Source organism: Cottoperca gobio, chromosome 18, assembly GCF_900634415.1.
Source record: "Cottoperca gobio chromosome 18, fCotGob3.1, whole genome shotgun sequence".
NCBI classification, from domain to species: domain Eukaryota; kingdom Metazoa; phylum Chordata; class Actinopteri; order Perciformes; family Bovichtidae; genus Cottoperca; species Cottoperca gobio.
In genome coordinates, this window is record NC_041372.1 from 11,497,435 (window position 1) to 11,521,837 (window position 24,403).

The 24,403-nt window shown below is 45.8% G+C and overlaps 1 protein-coding gene across 1 annotated transcript in view; it reads left to right on the forward strand.

Moving 5' to 3' along the window:
• LOC115024000 (sushi, von Willebrand factor type A, EGF and pentraxin domain-containing protein 1-like) overlaps positions 1-24,327 on the forward strand; it is a 25,243-nt gene extending 916 nt beyond the window's left edge. The window contains 41 exon segments of the mRNA XM_029455374.1: positions 1,183-1,290; positions 3,473-3,605; positions 4,129-4,249; positions 4,336-4,441; positions 4,537-4,740; positions 4,875-5,080; positions 5,082-5,109; positions 5,235-5,248; positions 5,250-5,397; positions 5,597-5,758; positions 6,116-6,277; positions 6,843-6,931; positions 7,387-7,483; positions 7,697-7,810; positions 8,009-8,122; positions 8,255-8,456; positions 8,652-8,809; positions 8,927-9,125; positions 9,284-9,459; positions 9,653-9,777; positions 9,899-10,028; positions 10,142-10,312; positions 10,542-10,715; positions 10,841-10,960; positions 11,066-11,242; positions 12,565-12,649; positions 12,789-12,980; positions 13,169-13,336; positions 13,440-14,112; positions 14,270-16,998; positions 17,150-17,384; positions 17,738-17,893; positions 18,533-18,596; positions 18,905-19,078; positions 19,193-19,369; positions 19,967-20,146; positions 20,981-21,151; positions 22,257-22,352; positions 22,725-22,820; positions 23,039-23,132; positions 24,032-24,327. Coding sequence (XP_029311234.1) covers positions 1,183-1,290; positions 3,473-3,605; positions 4,129-4,249; positions 4,336-4,441; positions 4,537-4,740; positions 4,875-5,080; positions 5,082-5,109; positions 5,235-5,248; positions 5,250-5,397; positions 5,597-5,758; positions 6,116-6,277; positions 6,843-6,931; positions 7,387-7,483; positions 7,697-7,810; positions 8,009-8,122; positions 8,255-8,456; positions 8,652-8,809; positions 8,927-9,125; positions 9,284-9,459; positions 9,653-9,777; positions 9,899-10,028; positions 10,142-10,312; positions 10,542-10,715; positions 10,841-10,960; positions 11,066-11,242; positions 12,565-12,649; positions 12,789-12,980; positions 13,169-13,336; positions 13,440-14,112; positions 14,270-16,998; positions 17,150-17,384; positions 17,738-17,893; positions 18,533-18,596; positions 18,905-19,078; positions 19,193-19,369; positions 19,967-20,146; positions 20,981-21,151; positions 22,257-22,352; positions 22,725-22,820; positions 23,039-23,132; positions 24,032-24,062 — 8,759 coding nt within the window. The 3' untranslated portion in view covers positions 24,063-24,327.
• Positions 24,328-24,403: the final 76 nt, after the last annotated feature.

Consider the following 24,403-nt stretch of genomic DNA (forward strand, 5'->3'; position numbering starts at 1 on the left):
GTCACTCAAAACATGCATATGACAATTTATGCCATTAATTACGCACGTCTACAGATAGAGACTTTAAAGACATCAAGACGTCTCATCTGACTGAGTCGAGGCGTCTCTCTAATAACAGTGACATCAGCGTTTTGGCTTTCTATCTATTGTTTTGTCTCAATGCTGGCTTAAGTACACACAGCTGAGCGTCTTTGTATACGAAACGTTTCAGAAGAATGATGTACATTTATTTTCGTCCATTGAAGTGCTGACAGATTGTAATTCAAGCGTTAAGATACAAGATTGTTGATCTTGTACCACAATCTCTCCCTTGTGGTCCACTTCAAAACGGATTAAAAGACGCACATTTCCACAATCATCCCCATTTTTTTTAGTAAATCACAAATTGATGACAATAAGCAACCTGTGTTTAGTCTTAGAAGTCAACGGCAACCGTGTATTTTCAGAGTGAACGTCAACCGAAGGCGACAGAAATACTAGAAAATAACAGAACTGTCACATGTAAGGGCAAGACAAATTGCATTGAGACAGTTAAATTAGCCACTGTGGGTAAAGAGTCTACTTTTTACATAATTAGACATAATTGCACGGCACAACTTAGTCAGTTTTCAGCTTTTGGACACTCACCTTTTGTGAGGTTCAAACCAGTGGCCTCTCAATGACAGGACAGGCTCTGCTTCTCCCTTACCTCTGTGCTGCAGCTTATTCCTGTCGTTCAGTGAAAAACTGTGATTTAATTGACGTACTCACCGGTAAGGGAGTCCACCCACCCCCAGCAGGTGCCAAACAGGGTTACCGCAGAGAGCGAAAAACAGGGGTGTACCGTGTCAACCGCTCGATAATCACAGCAGTCGCGGGGGAAAAACCTCAAGCATGGTAGCCGTGAACATTTCCATATGTTATTATGGTGGGGGAACGTTGTAGTTTCTTTATTAGAGACATGTGTTTAACTTGTGCCCTCTGACACTCTGTACTGCTGCAGTGTAGCACTCTGTGTTTCTCTAGCTGCTGTAATCTATTCCAGTCTTGGGAGCAATTGTGTGTTTATGTGCATGTTCATGCTTTTACAGTTAGCTTTGCCGTTGCTGATTGACTGCTATCGATATGTTTAATGTTCACCAATGTGCTGTTTTTATTGTGTGTTCTCCATCTGGTCGTTAACAACCTTATATCCCGTTCTAGATACGGAGCCCCCAGTGATTGACAGGTGCAGGTCGCCGCCCACAGTCCAGGCCACAGACACGGAGACGGCGGTCGTTTGGGAGGTGCCACAGTTTTCCGACAACTCAGGTATGTCTGGTTGCCGTTCTCAGACGGCAGCTCCGGAGATGGTTTATTCTTTTGCTCCTCTGTTCCACTCCGCTCCACCCTCTTCCTCCACTGATGATGGTTAAACAGGATCTTTTCCGTTGGGTGACTGGAAAAAGGAGATCAGGAGAGGGCTTTGTGTGTGTGTGTGTGTGTGTGTGTGTGTGTGTGTGTCTGTGTGATTAATCTTGAGAGACACAGGACATATGGTCCAATGGTGAAAGGATGGATCGTAATTGTGTGCACGAACGTCTCATTTGTGCATCTGTTTTTAAAAGAGAGATGGAGAGAGAATGGGACTTATGGACCGATGAAGTTGTAACCGTGTCTGTTAATGCCATTAATGTTCAAACGGGCAGATTCAGCGAAGAGAAACAGGTGTTTTTGCTCACACACATTACTTAACCAGCATTACACACACGCAAAATATTCATTTAGTTCCCCATTCACAGCCAGAAGATGGAGGTAAAGGTACACTACTTTGGTCTGAAACATAGTGAAATAAATCAAAATACACATCAGCACTTATTGGAAGTAATAAATACTATGTACAGTGCTTAGTTACTTCCCACTTCAGCACATTGTTCTGTAAATGTAGAGCACAAACACCTGATTCAGACCGGACCAAACAACCTTGAGGTGCCCTGGATGAAACACCCTTCCACTGCACATGTTTACAGTTAATAACCGTATTTATACTAAATAAGTAGGCAATATTAAACATGTGAAGGCAGATCTTTATAGAGTAGCACTCTAGGGTTATCTCATGTTTTACTGCCGCCACATTTGCCTCCTGAATCTATCAAAGGTTTGAAGCGGTTGTTAATAAATGATCTCCTCCTAGTCTCTATCTCAATCTATCTGAATCGCTTTTATCCAACGCACAATGAAAAAACGGGTGCTCTTTTTCTTGTTCAAGCGCAGTTCAAGAGGTCAGAAGGTACATACTGGCTGTGAGGATTTAATACGCAGCCTGTTCGTCTCTCTGTTCAGCCGGCTGCGCTCACTACGTTGCTACAAAGGAGTGCATCAAGGCCACTCAAATAGACTAAATATCGTAGAGCTGGCTGACTTTCTCCTGGCAATCTAGCTGTACCCAAACAGACGTGGTGGTGACAGACAACAAACCAGACTTCTTCAGAGTTCCAGCCCACAGCCGGTTCCATGTAATTCACTGGCTCTGGCTCCATATACAGTACACCACACACGCACATGAATAACATAACACCGCTCATATATGCGTTTGTGTGTGTGGTTGTGTGTGTGTGTACAGAAATGTATGCAGGCATGGACGCATACACAACACAGGCCTCCAAACCTCTCTTTCCCGAGACCCAGCGTGCTCACTCCCCACCTGTCTGTGGAGGTGCAACCCCCCCATCAAACACACACTCGTCTCACACACATGCACTGTAATAACAGGCTGATGCTGCGGGTGCTTCGGGCCGCACAACGTCAGACCAGCGCTGCTTCGACGTCAGTGTTTTGTTTTTCCAGGCCCACACCCTGATGGCCAAGCGCTATATATAGTTGTGACTCGGTAGACACACGCATAAACACACTTACAAACGCACACACACACACACACACGGGCTATATATAAGGGGAGACACCAGACTCCAGCAGGCCAGACGTGTGTCAGCCCGTCCGAAACGACTTTGCTACTCTTAATGGACTTGGAGGGAAACAAAAGGTCAATCACTCAGTTTTCCTACGTTTCTTTTTGTTTTTTTAAAGTCTTGTCTGCATCTCTCACACATGCAAACTCACACTCATACACTCTTCACAGCTGTCTCTCCAAGGGCTCGATCCATCACTCTCTTCACAGACTATAGCAATTTTCCATCTCTCCATCTCTGCCCAGACGCATCACTCCCATGTCAACATATCATTGTTTAACATAACGCCTATGGTTTACTAAGAGTGACTCATTTAGTCCTGGAAGATGGAGTAAGGTCAAGACTGCCCTCTGCAGGTTAACTGGAGTAAGACACAATAGGTTTAACCGCTGTAATTATATTGGCAAGTAACACTTCAAGAGTAATGCTCACCAGCCAATAGGGAATAAATGTAATGTAAATGTATAATATTATTCTAATGAACATGTTTTAAATGTACTGTATGTCTCTAAGCAACACTTTTGTAATGTGTGTTCCTCTCTCAGGTGGTCGCCTCACAGTGACCAGCAGCCATACTCCAGGCTCTGTGTTCCCAGTAGGAGAAACTCTGGTCCAGTACACAGCTACCGACGCGGCAGGAAACAGCCGCAACCTGCAACATCACGGCCACTGTGCGAGGTACACAGCTGACAGACCACATCGGGGCTTTTAAAATAACTTTTACTCCTCATGTCATTTGTGTTAATATGTTACATCTCTGAATTATATTCAGTATGTTTGAACTGTATACCTAAAACAGTATTCTCCCACATTATAATCTGTGTGTGTGCCCAGGGACGACCTGTGACCAGCCGTATGTCCCAGTGAATGGAGAGTTTCATCTGCTCTGAAGAAGAGGAGGGCGTTAACTGCACTCTTCATTGTAAAGACGGCTACAGCTTCACTCAGGATGCAGTGCACACCTACTTATGTGCTTACAACGGATGTGTGGGAGCCGCCCCTACTCTGCGAACAGACCAGACTGCTCAGGTAAGTGTGTCCCTTATCCTTTAAATATTTACTTATCTAATGTCTACACTGCAGTACAACCTTAATGTGTGCACCTAGGTACTTCTTTATTACGGTATATTAATACCTGTATGTGCACATCATGCATCATTTTCAGGACTGCGCTGTATAAAACCCTTTTTGTCTTCCCCAGTGAACGAGTGGCAAACAACGGGCTCAAACCCTTTGAGATGCTGTTCAAAGCATCTCGCTGTGACGATGTGGACCTGGTCAAGTCATTTACTGGGGAGTTCAACACCAAACTGGGAGGCATGGTGAGGATAACTACACACACGTACGCACTGATCTGCTGTAAATCAACTCCGAAATACATGTCGCCTTTTCTCCTTCTTCTCTACAGCTCCCCAACATTTGTAGCAGCGGTGATGTCATCTGCAAGCTAGAGGTGATGTCAAAGGCTCACTGTCTCGAGTACAACTACGACTACGAGAACGGATTTTCTATCGGTAGGATTGACGTGCACAAATCCACCGTCACTAAACATCCCACATATATTTTAACAGAAGCATCATCTTAGCTCATTGTCCTTTCCCTTCATCAGCACCAGGGGGTTGGAGCAACAGCTGGGGTCCTCAAGGCGCCCAGGACTATGCCTACTTTGACTCAGGCTTTGCCACAGGCACCCGGCAGCTCGCCAAGCAGCAGCAAGACAGCAGCATACAACCTCACCACCGCACGAAGAGGCACCGGAAAATCACAGGACCCACCCGAGACCAAAAGATCCAGATCTTTTTCAACATCACAGGTAAATTAAATGTGATTTGCTGCGTGTTTATTGACCTTTGCTGTGTTTAATACTCATTTTATATCTATGTTTTTTATATTCAATACCATCAGTTGTTGGTTATCTGTCCTTTTAAACTTTGTCCATTCTCCCAGCAAGCATCCCTCTGCCCCTGTCGAGGAACGACTCAATAGAGGTGGCCAATCAGAAGAGACTCCTGCGGACCCTGGAGCAACTGACCAATCGTCTGAAGCGAACGCTGGCCAAGCAGCCGCTGTCCAGTTTCCACGTGTCCTCGGAGATGATTGTAGCCGATCCAAAATCTCTAGAGAGCAAGAAGCCCTCTCTGTTCTGCAGGCCGGGGCTCAGTGCTCAAAGGCAGGATGTGCGGTGAGTGAAAGCAGGATACACCCGCCTAAACTCATTTAATCACCGAAATACCTGGGATTTTATGAAAATCTAATACTGCTATAAAAGTTTTATGTTCATCAATAAATCCCTAATTGTGTGTGCAGTCCAATGTCCGGTGGGGAACATACTTCTCTCTGGAATATAACGAGTGTGAGAGCTGCTGGCTGGGCTCCTACCAGGACCAGGAGGGTCAGCTGGAGTGTAAGTCCTGCCCTGAGGAAACCTCCACGGCCTACCTGCACTCCCGCAGCGTCGCAGAGTGCAAAGGTATGATCGTTAACACAGCCAGACCTCAGCCTTACTGAAGCACAAACTGCATTTGCAAATAGCTAAGATGGTATCTGGTACATTGTGATAATAAACATGTATAAGAATGACCTCTTACGCAGGATACAATAGTGCTTAACTTCATACATGTCCTGATGTTGGTTTTGCTCATGATGTTGTGGTTGGAATGTGTCTGCAGGGCAGTGTAAGCCTGGTAGTAACTCTCTGAATGGGTTGGAGATCTGCGAATCATGCCCGCTGGGTCACTTCCAGTCTGGTTTTGGCGCCAGGGAGTGTCTCGTCTGTCCTGACGAGACCTCGACTGTCACCAGAGGAGCAGTGGACGAGCTCGAGTGTGGAGGTGATGCAGTGTGACAGTGTGGAGGGCACTCCCTTAATGTCCTATCAACTCGAGCCTATTTCTACTTTGAAAAGCTTTGATCATTCTTAAGTAATTCAAAACGCTGCTAGGTAACAAAAACAAATATAATTCCAGCTTCTACACATAAATACGTCCGTTAGTATTCACGTGCAATTAAATCTGAAAGGACAATTCCGACTTGGAAATTTCATATGAATACCCTTTAAAGTTGGATGATAAATCTGGAAACTTCTGCTACCTGAATTTCCCGGTTAAAATACAAAAAAAATAACCTTTAATTTAAAAAAAACTTGGTCTTTTCTCTCCTCTGATCTCCTCTGTTCTCCACTCCTGCAGTCCCCTGCTCGGCCGGCCATTTCTCCCGTACCGGTCTGGTTCCCTGTTACCCGTGTCCCAGAGATTACTACCAGCCTGATCACGGCCGCTCCTTCTGCCTCTCCTGTCCCTTCTATGGAACCACCACCGTTACCGGGGCAAACACCATACAGCACTGCTCCAGTAAGTGTCTGCATTGCCTACTTAAAAATGTATCGGGACCAAGATTATTTAGTTTTACAAAGCCCATGCAGATGTTGGCATATTTCTATTTCTACACCATTCTGCTTGAGTTGGCATGTAAAATGACTTATGATACATTCTGCAGGACATGCCAAGTGAAGTCAGCAGAGAGCAAATTATATAGATCTGTTCAGTGTCAGCCGCGCTGTGCGACAGCTCTTCTACAGTTTCAGAGCTCGCTGCCATCGCTCCAGTTGTGTGCAGTCCGATCTGTGTTGTGACAGCTCGATCCAATTGGAAAAGGAATTACGGCACGGGTCAGGGGGAGGGGAAATGGAAATAAAATGACTTTTATTGCTATTGGAAATGAGCAACACTGCATGCCTGAAGTGTGGGAATGAACAGTGGTTAGGACATGCTGCCAGTATTCAATAAGAATACAGGCTTTTGTTCAGACGGATCACAACCGTCTGCGAGTCTGGTAGCGAGAGGAAAGATCCTTGCTGTGTTTTTCCCACTCGTCTGAACTTACATTGCCTGTTTTTTCTCTGGGTGTCATCATCAGGTTTTGGCTCAAGTTTTCTTCCAAAAGAGGAGAGTGTGACCGCGGCTCCAGAGGTGGAGATCAGTGAGGCCTACCAAGCCAGCAGTCAGGTCAGTCTTTATCTTGTCATCATTGTAGGTCTCAAATGACCAAAATCTAGATATCATAGATACAAATAAGCAAACTACAACTGACCCGGTGATGATGATAGCAGTACCTCTTAATAATACATTTATTGTGGAATAATTACAAATTAAAAGGTTTTCTGTGTCCAAAAATGTATTTGATCAATTGAACTCGTATAGTTAAACAATATCTAACTCATATTCATACAGGAGGATGAATTTGTGTCCGACGATTAGAGCTTTCAGCTTTCCCGTTACGTAAAGAGACCGATAATGACGACATCATTGAAGGAAAGAACTTATTGGACAGATATTTGATGATAAATCTGTAAAACTAACTGCAGGATACTTTTAAAGTATTAATATAGAGAAACTGAACCACCCAGTGATCAATCAAAGACAAAAACATGACAGACTGATCTGATTGGCTGTTCCTGCAGGTTTTCCACGAGTGCTTCCTGAATCCCTGTCAAAATAAGGGGACATGTGAGGAAGTCGGGGCGGGATACGTCTGCACCTGCATGGCTGGGTTCACAGGTAAACCAGATTCAGATTCACCCGGTGTGGTGTTTATGTATTAACAACTTTAATAAGATGAGTGGTTTGCATGTTATAAATGGTCCTATATATGTGGACAATGCCCAGCTGTAACTCTCGCTTGAGCGTTGACATTTGTTGCAACCACAGTTGTGTTGTATGTGACTTTGTTATGACGAGTGTTTGACAGCGCCTGTGATATTTCTCTCCCAGGTGCCAAGTGTGAGATTGACATAGATGATTGTGACTCTACTCCATGCCAGAATGGAGGCCTGTGTAAGGACGGGATGGGAGACTTCCAGTGTCAGTGCAAGCCTGGCTTTTTAGGTAAGGGAACATTGAGGAAACATCAGCATGTCATGCCTCCAAAGGATGAGCTTTTAATGTGCAAAGACCTCATGTTGTCTAAGCTTGACTTGCCGACAGGACACGTAATGATTTTACTAGCCATAAGTCGCTATTGTTTAATCACATACTGTACTGTATCTCAGCTGTCTGCTTACCTTCTATCTCTGTTTGACTCAGGCTCTCTGTGTGAGGCGGAGGTGAACGAGTGTGTCTCCTCTCCCTGTCTGAATGAAGGTGTGTGTGTGGACGAGGTCAACAAGTTCACCTGCAGCTGTGCCGGCGGCTTCACAGGTTAGATGACAGGACTGACATGATGGTTGAACTTCATTCTGTAGTCATACCTTAAACTTATATGTATAATATTTAAGTTAGTGATTTGAAAATGCAGTTGTTTTCTTTCTTGTCTTTTTCACATTTCCGCAGGCTCTCGTTGTGAGCTGGAAATAAACGAGTGCCTCTCCAGCCCCTGTCTGAACGAAGGTGTGTGTAATGACTTGACGAGTGGCTACACTTGTAATTGTGTCGTTGGCTTCTCGGGGGATCGCTGCGAGGTCAACGTTGATGAATGTTACAGCGCCCCCTGTCTGAATGGAGGCTCGTGTCTGGATGCTGTTAACAATTTCAGGTAATTACTATTCTGATGAGAAGAAGCATTTGTAACACCCTAATAGTCCTCTTCATACGTGTTATGATGTAAGTCTGTCCTTTTTCAGGTCATAGAAATGTAAAGACTAACGAGATAAAGTCAATAAGGAAGACAAATGTGCTTCACGATGTGTTTACCTGTGCTGATGTAGCGTGTCTTCCTCCCCTCTCTCAGGTGTCAGTGTGTGGAGGGTTACCGTGGCCGCCTGTGTGAGGTGGACGTGGACGAGTGCGATCCTAACCCCTGTGTGAACGGGGCCAGCTGCCTGGATGGTCTGGGCTCCTACACCTGTCGCTGCCTCCCTGGGTTCAACGGAACCAGGTGTGAGACAGGTACTATAGGACAGCTGACACATCACCATGGCAACTCTAGAGAACAGTCGTGTAAAAAAAAAGCAGTAACGGCAATAATTTAATCAAATCAATGTGAATGCTTTTCTGTCCAATCAGAGATGAGCTCTGCCTTCAACCTGGACTTTGAGGTGTCCGGTATCCATGGTTACGTAATGATGGATGGAGGGATGCCGGCGCTGACAGAGATCACCTGCACCTTTTGGATGAGGTCATCGGACACCACCAATTATGGCACACCTGTGTCCTACGCTGTGGAGGGCAGCGACAACGCTTTCCTTCTCATAGACTACAACGGGTCAGTGATGTACTCAGAGAATATAAATGCACACGCACTGTTTCCCGTTTGTATCTTTCCTTTTAAAGGAATAAAAAAAGTACCTTTATGCTTAATTATTTACCTCTCCTAAGGCTTTCTTTCTTCCCTATGAAACAATTTCCCCTCCCTCCCTACAGGTGGGTGCTGTATGTGAATGGCAAGGAGCGGATCACGGACTGTCCTGCAGTGAACACGGGTCAATGGTACCACATCGGGGTGTCTTGGAGGAGCTGGGATGGTGACTGGAGAATCTACATCAACGGGAAGCCCTCAGACGGAGGCAAAGGCCTGTCAGTCGGCACCGTTATCCCAGGTGTAGTGCTATCCTCGACCTCGTCACCTTTCTGCCATAACTGTCGTTTTTAACATCCAGTAATAATGAGCTCAATGTCTTCAATAAAACATTGTTGTCTTTGTTTCAGAACAAATTTACAAGATGTTCACATTATTTTATAATTTCTCAGTGGGTTGTGGTTAACCTTTGACCTTTAACATGTGTCCTGTAGGTGGTGGAGCGCTGGTATTAGGTCAGGATCAGGATCAGAGGGGCGAGGGCTTCAACCCTGTCGAATCCTTTGTCGGCTCCATGAGCCAGCTCAACATCTGGGATCGTGTTCTCACACCTCAACAGGTAGATGTAGTGTTTGGTGTTTCCAACATGTAACACCTTCATGAAACAGGAATATGTGTGTGATTCTGATTTCTTTTATTCAATGTTTTACCAACTGATCTTCCCCTCATCTGTACTGTAGATAAAGGTCCTGGCCAGCAGCTGTCCAGCCTCCCATGTGACCCACAGAGGGAACGTCCTCGCCTGGCCAGACTTCCTCAGCGGGGTGGTGGGGCGAGTCAAAGTCAACCTCAGCAGCGTGTTCTGTGCTAGTAAGAGCAAATTTGTAGAGCTGCCTCTTGTTGCATAGTTGTGATTGTAGTTGGAACAGATATTGGGGACGTCATTATGTCCCAACTTGATTTGTATGACCTTGTCTCTCCAGATTGCCCCAAGCTGGAGAACGCAGTGCCCCACCTGCACGCCTCCACTGTGGAGGTGAGCCCTGGGGCCCAGGTCCAGCTGTCCTGTGATCCCGGCTTCTACCTGCTGGGGGAGCCCGTGCTGCAGTGCCAAAATAAAGGAGAGTGGAGCCAACCTCTGCCCAGCTGTGAACGTAAGGCGGAGACACAAACTGCTCTCTGATTTGAATTTTAAATGAGTAATATCCTACCATATGTTGTCTAAAATCCAAAACTGAAATATATTTAAAACATTCTGCTGTATTCCACTTACAGGAGATGGATATAGCGTACTGTTCATTTTACATACCCAAAACATAATAGAGATAGAGCGCCTGTAGGAGTGAGTTCCTCAATAATTGCTCTGTCCTCTGTGTGTTGCAGGAGTGTCCTGTGGGCCTCCGCGACCTCTGGAGAACGGCCTGTTTCAGGGGACGGACTTCCATGCCAGCAGCTCTGTGGTCTATCAGTGTAACGCTGGCTTCTACCTGCTGGGAGACGCCAAGGTGCACTGCACCAACAGTGCCAAGTGGGGAGGAAACCCACCAGCCTGTCTCGGTACTTCATTACATAACATTGTTTTTCAACGATATATTGGAAAGACAAATCCTGTTGGAAAGATTTACAAGGTACAAAATATCTGTGTTATGTGTTTGTATGCATTCTTCTTTGTGTGTGTCCAGATGTGGATGAGTGTGCTCTGGGATCTGACTGCGATGAACACGCTAGTTGTCAGAACACAGACGGCTCCTACACCTGCACCTGTACCCACCCGTACAGTGGAGACGGCAAAAACTGCACCGGTAACAAGACGCAGGTCCACAAGCATTGATGTTAGGGAAAGTGCATTTTACCTGTCCGTATTTAAACCCATTTGTTGTGTGTGTGTGTGTTTGTCTTCCCACCAGCGCCAGTGAAGTGTGTGAACCCAGGGTCTCCAGAATTCGGTCACAGAGACGGCAGCAACTTTCTGATGGGCGGCGAGGTTGTTTTTGGCTGCGAGAACGGCTATGAGCTGATCGGCTCGTCTCGCCTCCACTGTCTGGAGACAGGAAGCTGGGACGATCCAATCCCATACTGCAGCGGTGAGGGGTTGAGTGGTCCTGCCAGCACGGTGCAGCAGCTGTGCTATAAGTGATATAAGTGATTCATATTCTGAAGTCAACAAAATGTCTTTATTTATTTTATTTGATGGCAATAAGAAACTATAGAATATTGCCTTATCCTTTACGTGTATTAGGGTGAGATAAACTACTTGATATAAATATATTTCATGCATTTCACCAAACATAATGGCTATATACATTTAATGCACCATGAATGTTATAGGTTGAGGTCAGGCTAACATAAAACATGGATATACACATGTTGAGCAGCTCAATGGAAAGGGATTCATTACTATTATGGACAATAAAGTCCTCTTTATTCTGTGTGATAAAGAGTTTCCTCATCAAAGCTTCCAGCTATTGGAGCCAAAAAGGATCTGAGTAACACACTTTCATTATGATGCAGATAGCAGAAGTACTGATACACTTCAGGAAACACACACGACACACTGTTACGAGCCTGGCGCAAAACCAAGTTATTAAGTAAATGAAAGTGAACAAAGAGGAAACAAATTGAGATATTGTATAGACCTACACGCACAAAAGTACAAACCTGTAGACACTTGTACACTTTTCACAAATATTACATTATGCAATGTGCTGTAAAAGGGTGATTATATATGCAGCTGCCTGGATAACTGCAGCACCTCCATTTTGGCTTCAGGCCATTCTTCCTCATAGTGAAAGTGGAAGTGACATACTCTGTGGCTGCAGACTGTACAACTCTGTCACGTCCACGAAATATATAAAGCAGCTGCGAGATGTTCTCCTTTTGTGTTGCAGGCAACAATAACAGAAGTTTAAATGATTGATGTTGTTGCTTTAGAGGGCACACCAATGGTTCAATATGTGGCGACAGCATTGAGGTTTTCTGCAAGCGCACACAATTTCAGTTGCTTCATTGCATGAGGTGGAACATTTCCATCTTCCATTGTTGTTATTAAGGAGTGCATGTGCAGCAGTGTGATGAGTATTGGCTGGTAGACCTTTAATTAGGTCTCCCCTTCATTTACTAATGCTTCTCACTCGCACCTCTTTGGCTTCTATCCATTTAAACACTTTCCTGTGTGCCTCTTTTATCCTATCACTGTAAAATGTAATGTGGCATTAATCCGAGAAGAAGTCTTCGCCAAAATCTAATTACATTTCATCAATAACCCTGACAGTTCACTCTCTCCTCATAGAAATGTGTATAGAGGCTCTGAAGACAAAAAGATAGCCACACATAGCATTTAGTATGTTTTCGTGTGGAATATTAAAATGAAACTGTTACTAATCATCTCTGTGATGTTGCACTGTAGCCCTCTCCTGCCCGACGCCATCTGCCCCAGAGAACTCCATCATGAAGGGAAGCAACTTCACCTATGGAAGCAAGGTGACTTTCAGGTATCATTTGCATCCCCTACAACACCATGTTGTAATGACCACCGTGGGAAATATTACAAAAGGGTGTTAGAAATGTGTCAATGTTGAAACAAGCTTGTAGTTTATTAGTTACCTCTGTGTCTGTCTCCCTTCTCCTCAGCTGTATGAATGGCTTCCTGCCTCAGATCCCTTATGAGTTCCAGTGTCTCACTAGTCTGAGGTGGAGCGGGACGCCGCCTGTGTGCCACCCGGTGACCTGCGGAGGGCCTCCAACTGTAGAGAACGCCGACTACACCCTCAACACGATTACATACCAGTCCACTGTCACATATACCTGTGCTGAGGGATACAGGTATGGATAAAGTCAGCTGCACTGTTCAGTATAACCTCTATGAACATTATAACATTATGAACTCTGTATAAGGCCTCTGTGTAAATGTGTAACATGTCACCAGTTTTGATTTGTTTGACCATTTATTTGTTGTCCTGATTGCAGTAGTGTGTGTGTGTGTAAACTAAGTACTGTGTGTTGCTGCGAAGACCACAGGGATCCATGGAAGTGGTGTGTGAAGCGACAGGGGAGTGGAGCCGGCCTGTCCCCCGCTGTGTGAACATCCTGTGCAGCGAGCCTCCAGCCCTGAGAGACGCCGTGACCGTAGGAGAGAACTTTGAACTGGGAAACAAGGTGCACTATGTCTGCAAAGAAGGGTAAATGTGGTTGAAGTCTACTCACTTATTATGCTGTTTTGTCAATTGAAATTGAAACATGTTAGAACTAAATACAAATGTTGACTTCTGGCTTCCTCCACAGCTACACTCTGATTGGCCCAGAGACCAGGGAATGTCTGCCAAGTGGCCAATGGAGTGACAGCTCTGCTCAGTGCGTCCCCCGCTCCTGTGGGCCACCGCCAGCAATAGACCACGCCGAGCCCTATGAGAGCCACCAGCTGTTTGGAGACACTGCCAACTACTACTGCACTGACGGATACACTGCTGGCAACAACTCTAAGATGGTGTGTAACGCTCAGGGTGTGTGGGCGCCCCCTGATGGCACGGAGGCCCCTCGCTGCATCGCAAACTTCTGCCTACGTCCGCCTGAACTACCCCATGCTATTTTAGATTCGGTCAACAAACCCAAATACGCCAGCAACACTGAAGTGAGCTATAAATGTGAGGAGGGCTTCATGCTCAACACCACAGCCACACTGAGATGTCGGATGGGAGGAGAGTGGGAGCCTTCACCATATGATATTGTTTGTGTGCCGGTGAGGTGCTCCAAGCCTGAGAGCATTGATCGGGGCTATGTGAGCGGAACAAACTATAATTTTGGAGCTGTGGTGGCGTACAGCTGCGATAAAGGCTTCCTGATCCGAGGGGAGAAGAGGAGGACCTGCAAGGCCAATGGAGAGTGGGGAGGAGCTCTGCCTACCTGTGTACCTGTTACCTGCTCTCCCCCTCCTTCACTCAGGAATGGATACATCCAGGTCAGCCACATACTGGACTTTGTCTCTATTTTAGCTACTGTTTTCAAATTATTTATTAATTTCTTCGCTATATATGAGACTCCTGTTTTTTATGTTCGTATTTCAAATTGGTTGTAAACATCTTTAATAATATGTCCCTTTGTTTATTGCACTATAGGTCAGAGGGCGATTCACCTTCAACAGCAAGGTGACGTACGCCTGTAATGCAGGATACAGACTGGTTGGTCGTCCAGAGCGAATATGCCAAGCCAACCGCCATTGGTCCAACAATGACCCTCCCACCTGTGTCCTTTTGACCTGCGACCCTCCTCCGAACATCGTCCACGGACATTACAGGGGGTCTGATTTCCAGGTGGGCCGAAAGGTGCAGTATGTCTGTGATGAGGGTTACGAGCTGGTAGGGGATGCCACCTGGACCTGTCTGAAGTACGGAAGGTGGGATAAGTCCAGGCGTCCTCGCTGCACACCGGTGCAGTGTCCAGAGCCGCCGCTGGAGGAGAATCATCTGGTCCTGAAGGGCCTGGACTCTGAATCTGGAACAGTAGAATTATCCTGCGAGGATGGCTACGTCCTCGAGGGGGCCCGGATCCTCCGCTGCACCCCGTCCCAGGAGTGGAACGACACCTTTCCAGTGTGTAAGCAGGTGTTTTGCGGACCACTGCCTGAAGTGTCTTTTGGTGGCCCTTCCTCGTCCTCTCCCCCATTCCCTTTCGGCTCCGTGGTGAGTTACACATGCATGGATGGCTTTACGTTAAGAAAAGAAAGCTCTGTGTCCTGTTTAGCCAGTGGGCAGTGGAGCAATCCTTACCCAGAGTGTATCCCAGTTGAATGCCCTCAGCCTGTGGAGATTTCTAATAGTATTGTTGACGTCCAGGGTCTGATGTACCTCAGTAAAGCCCTTTACAGCTGTAAGACTGGATATAATTTAGTGGGAAATTCCACCGTCCTTTGTGGAGAGAAGGGACTTTGGATTGGAGGGGTGCCTTCTTGCCGCCCAATTGAATGCTCAATCCCTAAACGGATAGTCAATGGAAAAGTCGTTTATACAAAACTCCAGTTTGGTCACAGTGCCACATACTCCTGCCGTCGTGGTTATCGCCTTCAAGGCCCTGAGACTCTGAAGTGCCTGGCCAGTGGGGAGTGGGACATCGAGCCACCTGCATGTGTGCAGATATCATGCACCCCACCCCAACCTATTGGAAATGGATTTGTAGAGGGCCAGGATCACAGTTTTGGGGTTACCATTTTCTACAGCTGCTTTCCTGGATTCCAGCTAGTAGGCCAAGATCATTTGACCTGTGAGGAGTTTGGCTGGTCTTCTTCTGTTCCTGTCTGCGTGCCCTCGGACTGCGGCCTGCCTCCTCACATTGACTTTGGGGAATATGTTAGGGTGACGCATTTGGTAGGAAGCTCTTATGCTACAGACACTGGAACATTGGCCTCACCTATGGACTTAAGCTTCCTTTATGGGACCTTTATCGAGTACCGTTGCCACAAAGGTTACGACCTCACAGTCCCCGCCAGGTTGGTTTGTCAGGAGGACGGAGGCTGGAATGGCACTGCACCGTCTTGTGTCCCAGCAGAGTGTGAAACACCACCCCGTCCAGAGCACGGCTGGGTGAATGTGACTGATAGCTCCCTCGGCAGTATGGTCAAGTATACTTGTGAGGACGGATATGAGCTGGACGGGGAGCCCGTGAGACAATGTGTATCAGCTCGACTGTGGACTAATGACGCCCCAGTTTGTCGGCCTGTGTCCTGTGGCGACCCAGGTGCTTTTGCTAATGGCACAGTTCACGGCGGTGATTTTGTGTATCCTGAGGTCTTGCACTATGAGTGTAGTCCTGGATTTGTCCTGAAAGGTAGTGACACGATCACCTGCCGAGCAGATGGGAAGTGGAATGGAGAGAAGCCTTATTGTGAGCCAGTATCTTGCGGTCCCCCTAAAGTCCCCAGTGATATTACATTTAAAGGAGAAGAGTACAGCTATAATAATGAGATAGAACTGAGCTGTCAGTATGGTTTCCTCTTACAAGGGAAATCTATCAGTGTTTGTCAGGTTGATGGCACCTGGAGCCATGAGTCTCCTACCTGTGTACCTGGCCGCTGTAGCCAACCTTCACCAATCCCCAATGGGCGTGTGTTGGGGTCAGAGTTTGGCTTCAACAGCAAGGTAACTTATGAATGTGATGAGGGATACACACTTAACGGAGGTCCAGTACGTATTTGTCAGTCAGATGGACTTTGGGACAAACTTGCACCTCGCTGTGACATCATAAGCTGTGATCCACCTGAGGACATCAGTCACGGCTTCCTGAACGGCACCAGCTTCAACTACGATGACATGGTGGAGTACGTCTGCTTCGATGGCTATGAAGTAGTCGGGTATCCCCTCCTGCGGTGCTCTGCTCAAGGCTTCTGGGTGGGCACGGTGCCTCAGTGTCGGCCCTGCGTCTGTGCCCTCCCTGTGGTGAAATTCGGGGTTGTTCTTGGACACGACCACGCCTGCGGAGACCGAGTGCACTTCCAGTGTGACGCCGGCTACAAGCTGCTGGGTCCCCCTCAGGCGGTGTGTGAGAAGGGAGGGGTGTGGAGCCCCGGTGTGCCTGTGTGTGGCCGGGGAAGGTGCAGTGTCGCCCCGCCTACAGTCCCTAACGCTGTCCTGCAGGGCGGAATTGCCACCTTCCCAGACACGGTTGTCTACAAGTGTCGGCCCGGCTACCAGTTAAAGGGGCACCAACACCTCTCCTGTGGGAGTGACGGCAGGTGGGGGGAACCCAGAATCAGCTGTGAGCCAATGAGCTGTGGAAAGCCTCCAACTGTAGCCCATGCTCAAGTGGCGACAAGTGGAGACATGTTCACCTTCCCAAACCAGATCACATACAGGTAAAAAAATACTTTAATTATTACTTATACCTTATTTTTCTGCCATTTCTGATGGACAATAACCACAACAGTGCCTGTGCAATGTTCTTAAAGACAAACTGCTTTGTGTTAAACAGTAAGTATTTCCATGTGTTTCCCTTTTGCTCTCCAGGTGTGAGGATGGGTACAATTTAGCCACACAGACAGCCTCTCTCTCCTGCCAGAGTGACGGTACCTGGTCCAAACACAGCATTCGGTGCAGCCCCGCCCCCTGCCTACTACCCACCAACTTCTCCATCCCCCATCTGGTAATCACTGGGAAGGAGCTCACTCCTGTCGGGGGCACCATCACCCTCATCTGCCCTCCTGGTCTCCACCTGCAGGGGTCAACATTAGCTGAGTGTCAGGTAGGAAACATGTTGGTCAATTATTGTCTAAGTCTCTCAGAGCCTTAATCTTAACATGACTAACTGGTTTAATAATGATTAACAAGCTGCTCCTGCTCGCTCTTTCTTAAAAAACGTTATTCTGGCAATAAAACTCTGGCGAGAGCGTTAGAGGAATGCAGAAATGTGTCAGCTTGCTGTTACAGACTGAATGACTGTATTGTGCCTCGTCACTGGGATCCAGAGACGTAGCCATTATGGGTTTGCAATGACCACTTTGCACACATTCTCTTTTCCACCGATCATATCATTAAGAAAGCATGAATAATGAAGTGCTTTCCTTTCTTGTCCTGTCTGTTGTATTGTGTAATCAGCCGGGTGGAAGCTGGGCTCCAAGCATCTCCTCAGTTTCCTGCGAGCTGGTACTGTGTAAGAAACCCCCTCCTCTTCTTGACGGTGTCACCGAAGGGGACAGCTACAACTATGGAGACTTTGTCATGTACTTATGCCTGCCCGGCTTTGACATGAAGGTACTAGGCCAAGTTTCTTTTTGTAGCGTTTTAGTCGTTTAGCAGCTAAGATTAGAAAGCATGGAATAGGGGTTACCTCACCTCAAATGAACACAGTGATCGTCACAAAGACGAGCAAACACACAGCTGTACTGGAAAACATTCTTGCTTTGCTGTGTAACTTAGTTCAACCTTAAGAATATATATTTTTCCATGTTTTCCAAACTAAAAACGTGATTTTTATAGGATAGTCCCTTCAAAAAGTCAGCTTTTGGTAACTCGTCCCCTGTAATACAACAGAGGACGTACTCTCCTCTCCAGCAATGTGCTTAACATAATAGGCTGAGCTAATGGTCGACAATCAGATTACAGAAAGTCACATGATTTCTCCTCAGCAGTCAATACGAGTGTGCAGTTACAGAGCAAACAGAACGAGCTGAGTCACTCTATACACTGATAACATAGCCTCTGCAATTTGAATGCTGGTGCCTTTTATTACACCGGAAGACACACACAAAGAGGGCAAACTGCTGATTGTAATAGCAGTTGGACAATTTTGTAAAGAAATACATTTTTTTAAAGTGTATTTGTTTCAAAAACCAAGATCATGGACCTTAACTTTTGTGTTTCCTCTGCTGTTCTTGTGTCTTCTTGTCACAGGGAGACTCTGTTCAGACCTGCCAGGGGGACAGAACATGGAGTGGCACCCAACCAGTGTGTGTTGGTAGGTTTGTTTATACAATCAGACCAGGGAATGTATTTAATCCTATTGTGGTAATGTCTCGTGAGTAAAACATGGAACACACCACAAAGACAGGACACCTCACAAATATTGTCTATTTGCACAAAAATGCACATGTTTGTAGGAATGTTTCATGACTGACGAAAGACAGAGGACAACACCTTGTATGAAGGGTAGACTATGATCAGAGCTGTGTCTCAAGGCAGCACCTTTTGTGTGGAGGGTGTAACCCTGAGTACATGTTACACATACTTACACCTATGGCATGTTGTTTATGCTTGTCTCCTCAGCACAATCCTGCGGGCCTCCTCCCACAGTGCAACATGCAAATGTCCAGACGACAGGAGACACTTACCTACACAATGCCAGCTATGTATGTAATGCCGACCTGCAGCTGGTCGGCTCAAAGACTCTCGTCTGTCTAGCCAACGGCACGTGGAGCCTGCCAGCACCTACATGTGAAGGTATATTTAAAACTAGAGAAACTGACACATGTTCCTTTACGCTCCTTTGTCTGTAAATGTTATCATTGAACTTATCTGTAAAACCACAATCTCCATCTTCTTCTCTCTCGTCAGTGGCCAAAGGCTGCGACAGCCCGACAAAGATGCTGTACGGTAGAGTGCAAGAGCACAACCTGAACACGGGACGCGCTGTCCAGTTCCAGTGTGATAAAGGCTACAGCCTGGTGGGAGATTCTCTGGTGGTGTGTATGGGGGGCAGCACCTGGAGCTCCACTTTCCCCACCTGCCAACGTGAGAGACACGCACAGAAACACTGACGGACAGTTACACGGCATACAAAACACAGGGTTAACTGATGTCATATGAATTAATGCATGTATTACTACACACCACTGTGGCGCTTCCTCTTGGGCTTCTTCCTTTACACCTTGTCAACGCAATTATTGTTGCAGCCGTTACTTTTACACAAACTCCTGTGCATTTTGCAAACGTTTGCAACACAGTGCGAGCGCACACTTCACTCAGTTTGGATCATCACTGAGTGTTGTCATCTTGTTTCACAACATAGCCTGTAACAAAGTGTTAGTGGGAGCTGTTCGTACTTGTTTATAGACTGAGTCAAAGGAAGAGAGTACCCTGCAATGAATACTGTCTTTGCGAAACGTGTAAGGTGTGACCAAAGTGTGTCTTTAAATGTCTGGGGTGGTGTCTCACTGGATTAGATCTCATCTAAAGATGTTTTCAGTGTTTAACTTAATGTTTAGATTTAATGTCACACATATATTAGAAATAGAGAATGTATATCTTCAATCTGTCTCAACAGATACAGTGTGTCAGCTGGATAACGACCTTAATTAGTCCACAATCCTTCGTTTCTGTTCCTTACAGCTAAGTCTTGCCCGGCTCCTCCAGGCTGGAGGGAGGACAGCAGGAACGGGTCACGGCAGGAGTTTCATGTTGGACAGTCAGTCCGCATCCCCTGTCCCAAAGGTCAGCAGGTCAGAGGCAGCGGCACCATCACCTGCAGGCCAGACCAGACCTGGAGCCCCGTCAGCTCTGTGTGTGAAAGTATGTATTTTCTTTGGGGGAAATCAATCAAATGTAATTATTAGGAAGTCAATATGTACTCAAACTAGCAAATTGTGTCATAATTCACGAGTATTTTATATTTGCACACCTCTGCATGCTTGTTTTGTGCCAAACACTTCTCTACACTTGCATGGCTGCTGGTTTAAATCTGCCCGATGGCTGAAGTATAATTTCTCTCTGTTGTTGTCTGTCTCTCACGGAGCTTTTATCAAAACAAGCGGGTCTGTATCAAACACTGTGTCGGTGTCCTGTACGATGGACTAATTATGGGCTCCTCTGCAGCTTCTATGGCAACCTTTGTCCGATAATCCTCTGATCTTTCTTGTGTGCATTTGTCCTGAATATGCAAAACAATTATGCTCACGTTGCTATGGTTCTTTTATTCTATTTGCATGGTGTTTATTCTCCTGTATGCATGTTCACCGTAATCCTTTTAGTCCTGTTTTGGCCCTAAATTCACCGATTGTGGAGCCACACAGCTGAAGTATCCGACACATTTGGATACTTTGCATGAAATCCACTGTCTTCACAGGTCATTTCAAATGACAATCTTGTTTTCATCCAATGGGAGGCCTCAGGCCAACACCCCTGACAAGTTAAGAAAAGATTAAGTTAATAAGGTGCTTTTGTACAGTACTGTAAGTTGCTTCTCTTATTTTGTAAACTTTCCTCTTTGCTCAAACAAGATTGATATGCTCATCCACTTTTAAGGCCAGCCATTAAAGGCCAAGTGGCAGCCATTCATTGAGAAAGAGGAGACGGAACATGTGTAGTGAGTAACTCGTGGGTCGTTCCATCTGGGCTGTTGTGCAGGGGTGTCCTGTGGTCCCCCCCTCCACGTGGCCAATGGGGTGGTGCGGGGGGCAGTGTTCCAGTTCGGGGACGTGGCGGCGTACTCGTGTTTTGGCGGCTACGTCATGGAGGGCGTTGGAAGGAGCAGGTGTCTGGAGAATGGCACCTGGACGCCGCCTCCCACATGCAGAGGTAGAGAGAACACACCTCTGTGTTTAACAGCCGGGGGTTTCCCTCCTTTCCCAGGATACTTCCTGCTTCCTCTGACTGTCCCTTTAGCAACATGACGCCGTGCTGCTTCTCCACTTTTACATTATTCTATAGACTGCTCCTGCTCAACCCCAACAGATGACTGGAGGTTATTAACGTGTCTGTGCCTGCTCTCTCTGTCCCCTCCTGCCTTCGTCTGCTGGGTTTACACCAGTTGCATGTGAACAGTATGTGGAAGAATGTGAAGCACGTTGTCTTTCCTCCTTCCCAGTTGAAGGCATAGTTTGGATGTTTTGAAGTGGGGTTGTACTGGGCACTACAGTAGATGGGAGTCTGCTTCCTCCTTCTATAACAGTACATAGCTTTGCTTCTGTGCGTACTCCTGTCTGGCGGTGGACGACATGTTCCACATGAATGTGATATTCACATATGAGTAATTTCTAAAGCCTGGATCCAGCCCCATTAATGGAAGAAAAATACTCTTACAGTGAGAAATAGATCAATCTCTCACCTGAAGTAGTTCAAAGTAGTGGAATTACTCTCCCTCTGCAAAACGGCATGGTTGAAAATCCCTGCAATACGTGGGGCAGCAGGGAGAGGGGAATTGGGTTCATCATAGAAAAAGTAGAAAGCAATGAACATCACAGACACGATGTACTAACATGGGTCCAGATAACACATCAGAGCTTCTTATTCATGAGCTTCTTCGTCCGCTGCAGAGTTCAAAAGAAAGAGAAACTACAGCAGATCACACGTGACATGAAATTCAAATGCACGTTTTACATGTTGAAAACAAGGGTCTGGATCCAGGCTGGCCTTTCCTCAACAGCTGCTGAGTTTGTGCACGTTCCTGTCTACACGTGCACACAGAAACACACACATATAGAAATTGGGGGGATAAATTGTACTGAGCAATTTAATGTGCAGTTTGTTAATGCTGCCTTTGTTGCATGAGGTTGTTGAAACGTTTGTTTCCTCTTATGTCACTGGACAGGGATTGAATATCTTGCTCTCCTGTGTAGATCGTCTACTGTATGTGAAGTATTAAAACACGTGTGTGTGTGTGTGTGTGTGTCCTCCCCCTCAGCGGTGTGTTGGTTGCACTGCCAGAACGGGGGTGTGTGCCAGCGGCCCAACACTTGCTCCTGCCCCGAGGGATGGATGGGCCGCCTGTGTGAGGAGCGTAAGTATTTAATCATTGAACTCTGTTGATACATGGGTTGCATGATCCTGAGTGTGTTTCAAACACTCACTACCACACGGGAATATAACCAGCTTGCTAAGCAGGTTTTAGCAGACAATGGTGCACAAAGAGGGTCGGAGATAATGGGCTGAAAGGTTGTTTTCAGCGGAGACATTGAGAGAGTTGTCATTCATTCTCTGCACGTCAACAAAGCGCTGTCAGACAGTTTATATACCTTGTGCCTCTTGCTCACGTTACAGGAACAAAAATCACCAAAACAATGTCATTCATTTGAAAGAGATTGGTATTGATATTATTGATTTATTTAATATTGCATAGAGATTCAATTTTTCCTCCTGTTTTTAATAACAGCTATCTGCATCCTGCCGTGCCTGAATGGAGGCCGCTGCGTGGCACCCTACCAGTGCGAGTGTCCCTCCGGATGGACCGGCACACGCTGTCACAGTGGTGAGGTCATGCGTTAGTCACTGAGGGTTTTACCTGTTGAGACTGTTATGTATATCATAATAATAATAATAATAATAATAATAAATTGTATTTGTAAAGCGCCTTTCTAAAAGCAATCTCAAGGCGCACCTACTGGGTGCATAAATGGCACAATACACTAACAATAACATGTTTGTATGTAAAATGTGTGTGTGTGTGTGTGTGTGCCATATCTACAGCTGTGTGTTCAGCACCTTGTCTGAATGGAGGCAGATGCATCAGGCCGAACAGATGTCACTGCAGTCCAGGGTGGAGCGGACACGACTGCTCCAGGTGATTAAGAGATGTTTAAAAAGTTCTTCAAAAGTGAAAACTGAGATCTTTTACTTTGTTTATTGGGTTTTGGATAAACATACAATTGCAATGGCTTTTATTTAAATATATATATATATATATATATTGCTAAACAGCTTACAAACACTGAGAAAACAAAAACAAATACCAACTCGACTGAAACAAGAGAAAAAGAACACGCACATGCAGAATCAATCTGTGGGTTGATTTAGAAACTAAACAAAAAAGCTTCACGGGATGTCCCGTGGTTTCATACGAGTCATCAACCAAGAGCATCTTTATCAGCGGTTCTTCCACAAAGTAATGAATCTATCAACTGGAAATGCTCTCGTCTGCTTGCTCAGAATTATTACAGGCATTAAAGTGAATGATGTTCTGCAGCTATTATCCATTAAGCATCTACTAGTGATGCACTTTGTGGGTGGTGCTTCTGCCAAGATGTTTCCAGAAACTTTGAGCCCTAAGTGCAAAGAATAAGCATCGTCACTCTTGTGGTGATGAAATGGAGAAGCCGAAACCTGGATAATGTCTGAATCATGTATACAGGGAAATTATAAACCAGGCTTCCTTTTGTGCCATGTGAACTTCCTATCACAAACCAAAACCAGGGTGCAACTTGGATACGAGTGTGCATGTTAGAAGGTTTCTGGGCATTGTCGAAAAGCATCCTGGGAAATCACTTGAGACAGTTTGCAAAACATATTAGTGAGAATGGAAAATCCTTAACCTCCGTGCCTCACTAGGGACATTATGACTCTTAATTAAAAGTCCAATTTAATTCCTCATGGGTTCTTCAATGCACTTTGTCATATTCTGTGTATAGTCAACTTTTTCTTTTAGGGGCCACAGACTGAATACCGTTTCTCCTTCTTTTCCAGGAAGAGGAAATCAGGATACTATCACTTTTAAAGTTTCCATTCAGCACCATGTGAATCGTCTTATGAAGGGAATTCTTGTATAGGTAACCGACACAAACCATTCATTCTCATCTCTCTGCAAAGGCAAAGCAAGAACCATTTTGTAAAATAAAGCTGTATTTTTTCATATAGAGACTCAACAGTATTAAACGTATGCTGCTATATATACTTGTATGATGTGTAAAAACTATTGATGTGATTGTCCCAATGTATGTGTGTAAACTATTCTCACATTTTTATTAAAGCATAAAATACCATTACATGCCCTTTGTTGCTCTTACAGGAAGTGGGTTGCGTATCAAAGTAGTGTTCCATGTATTCAAATGTAAAATT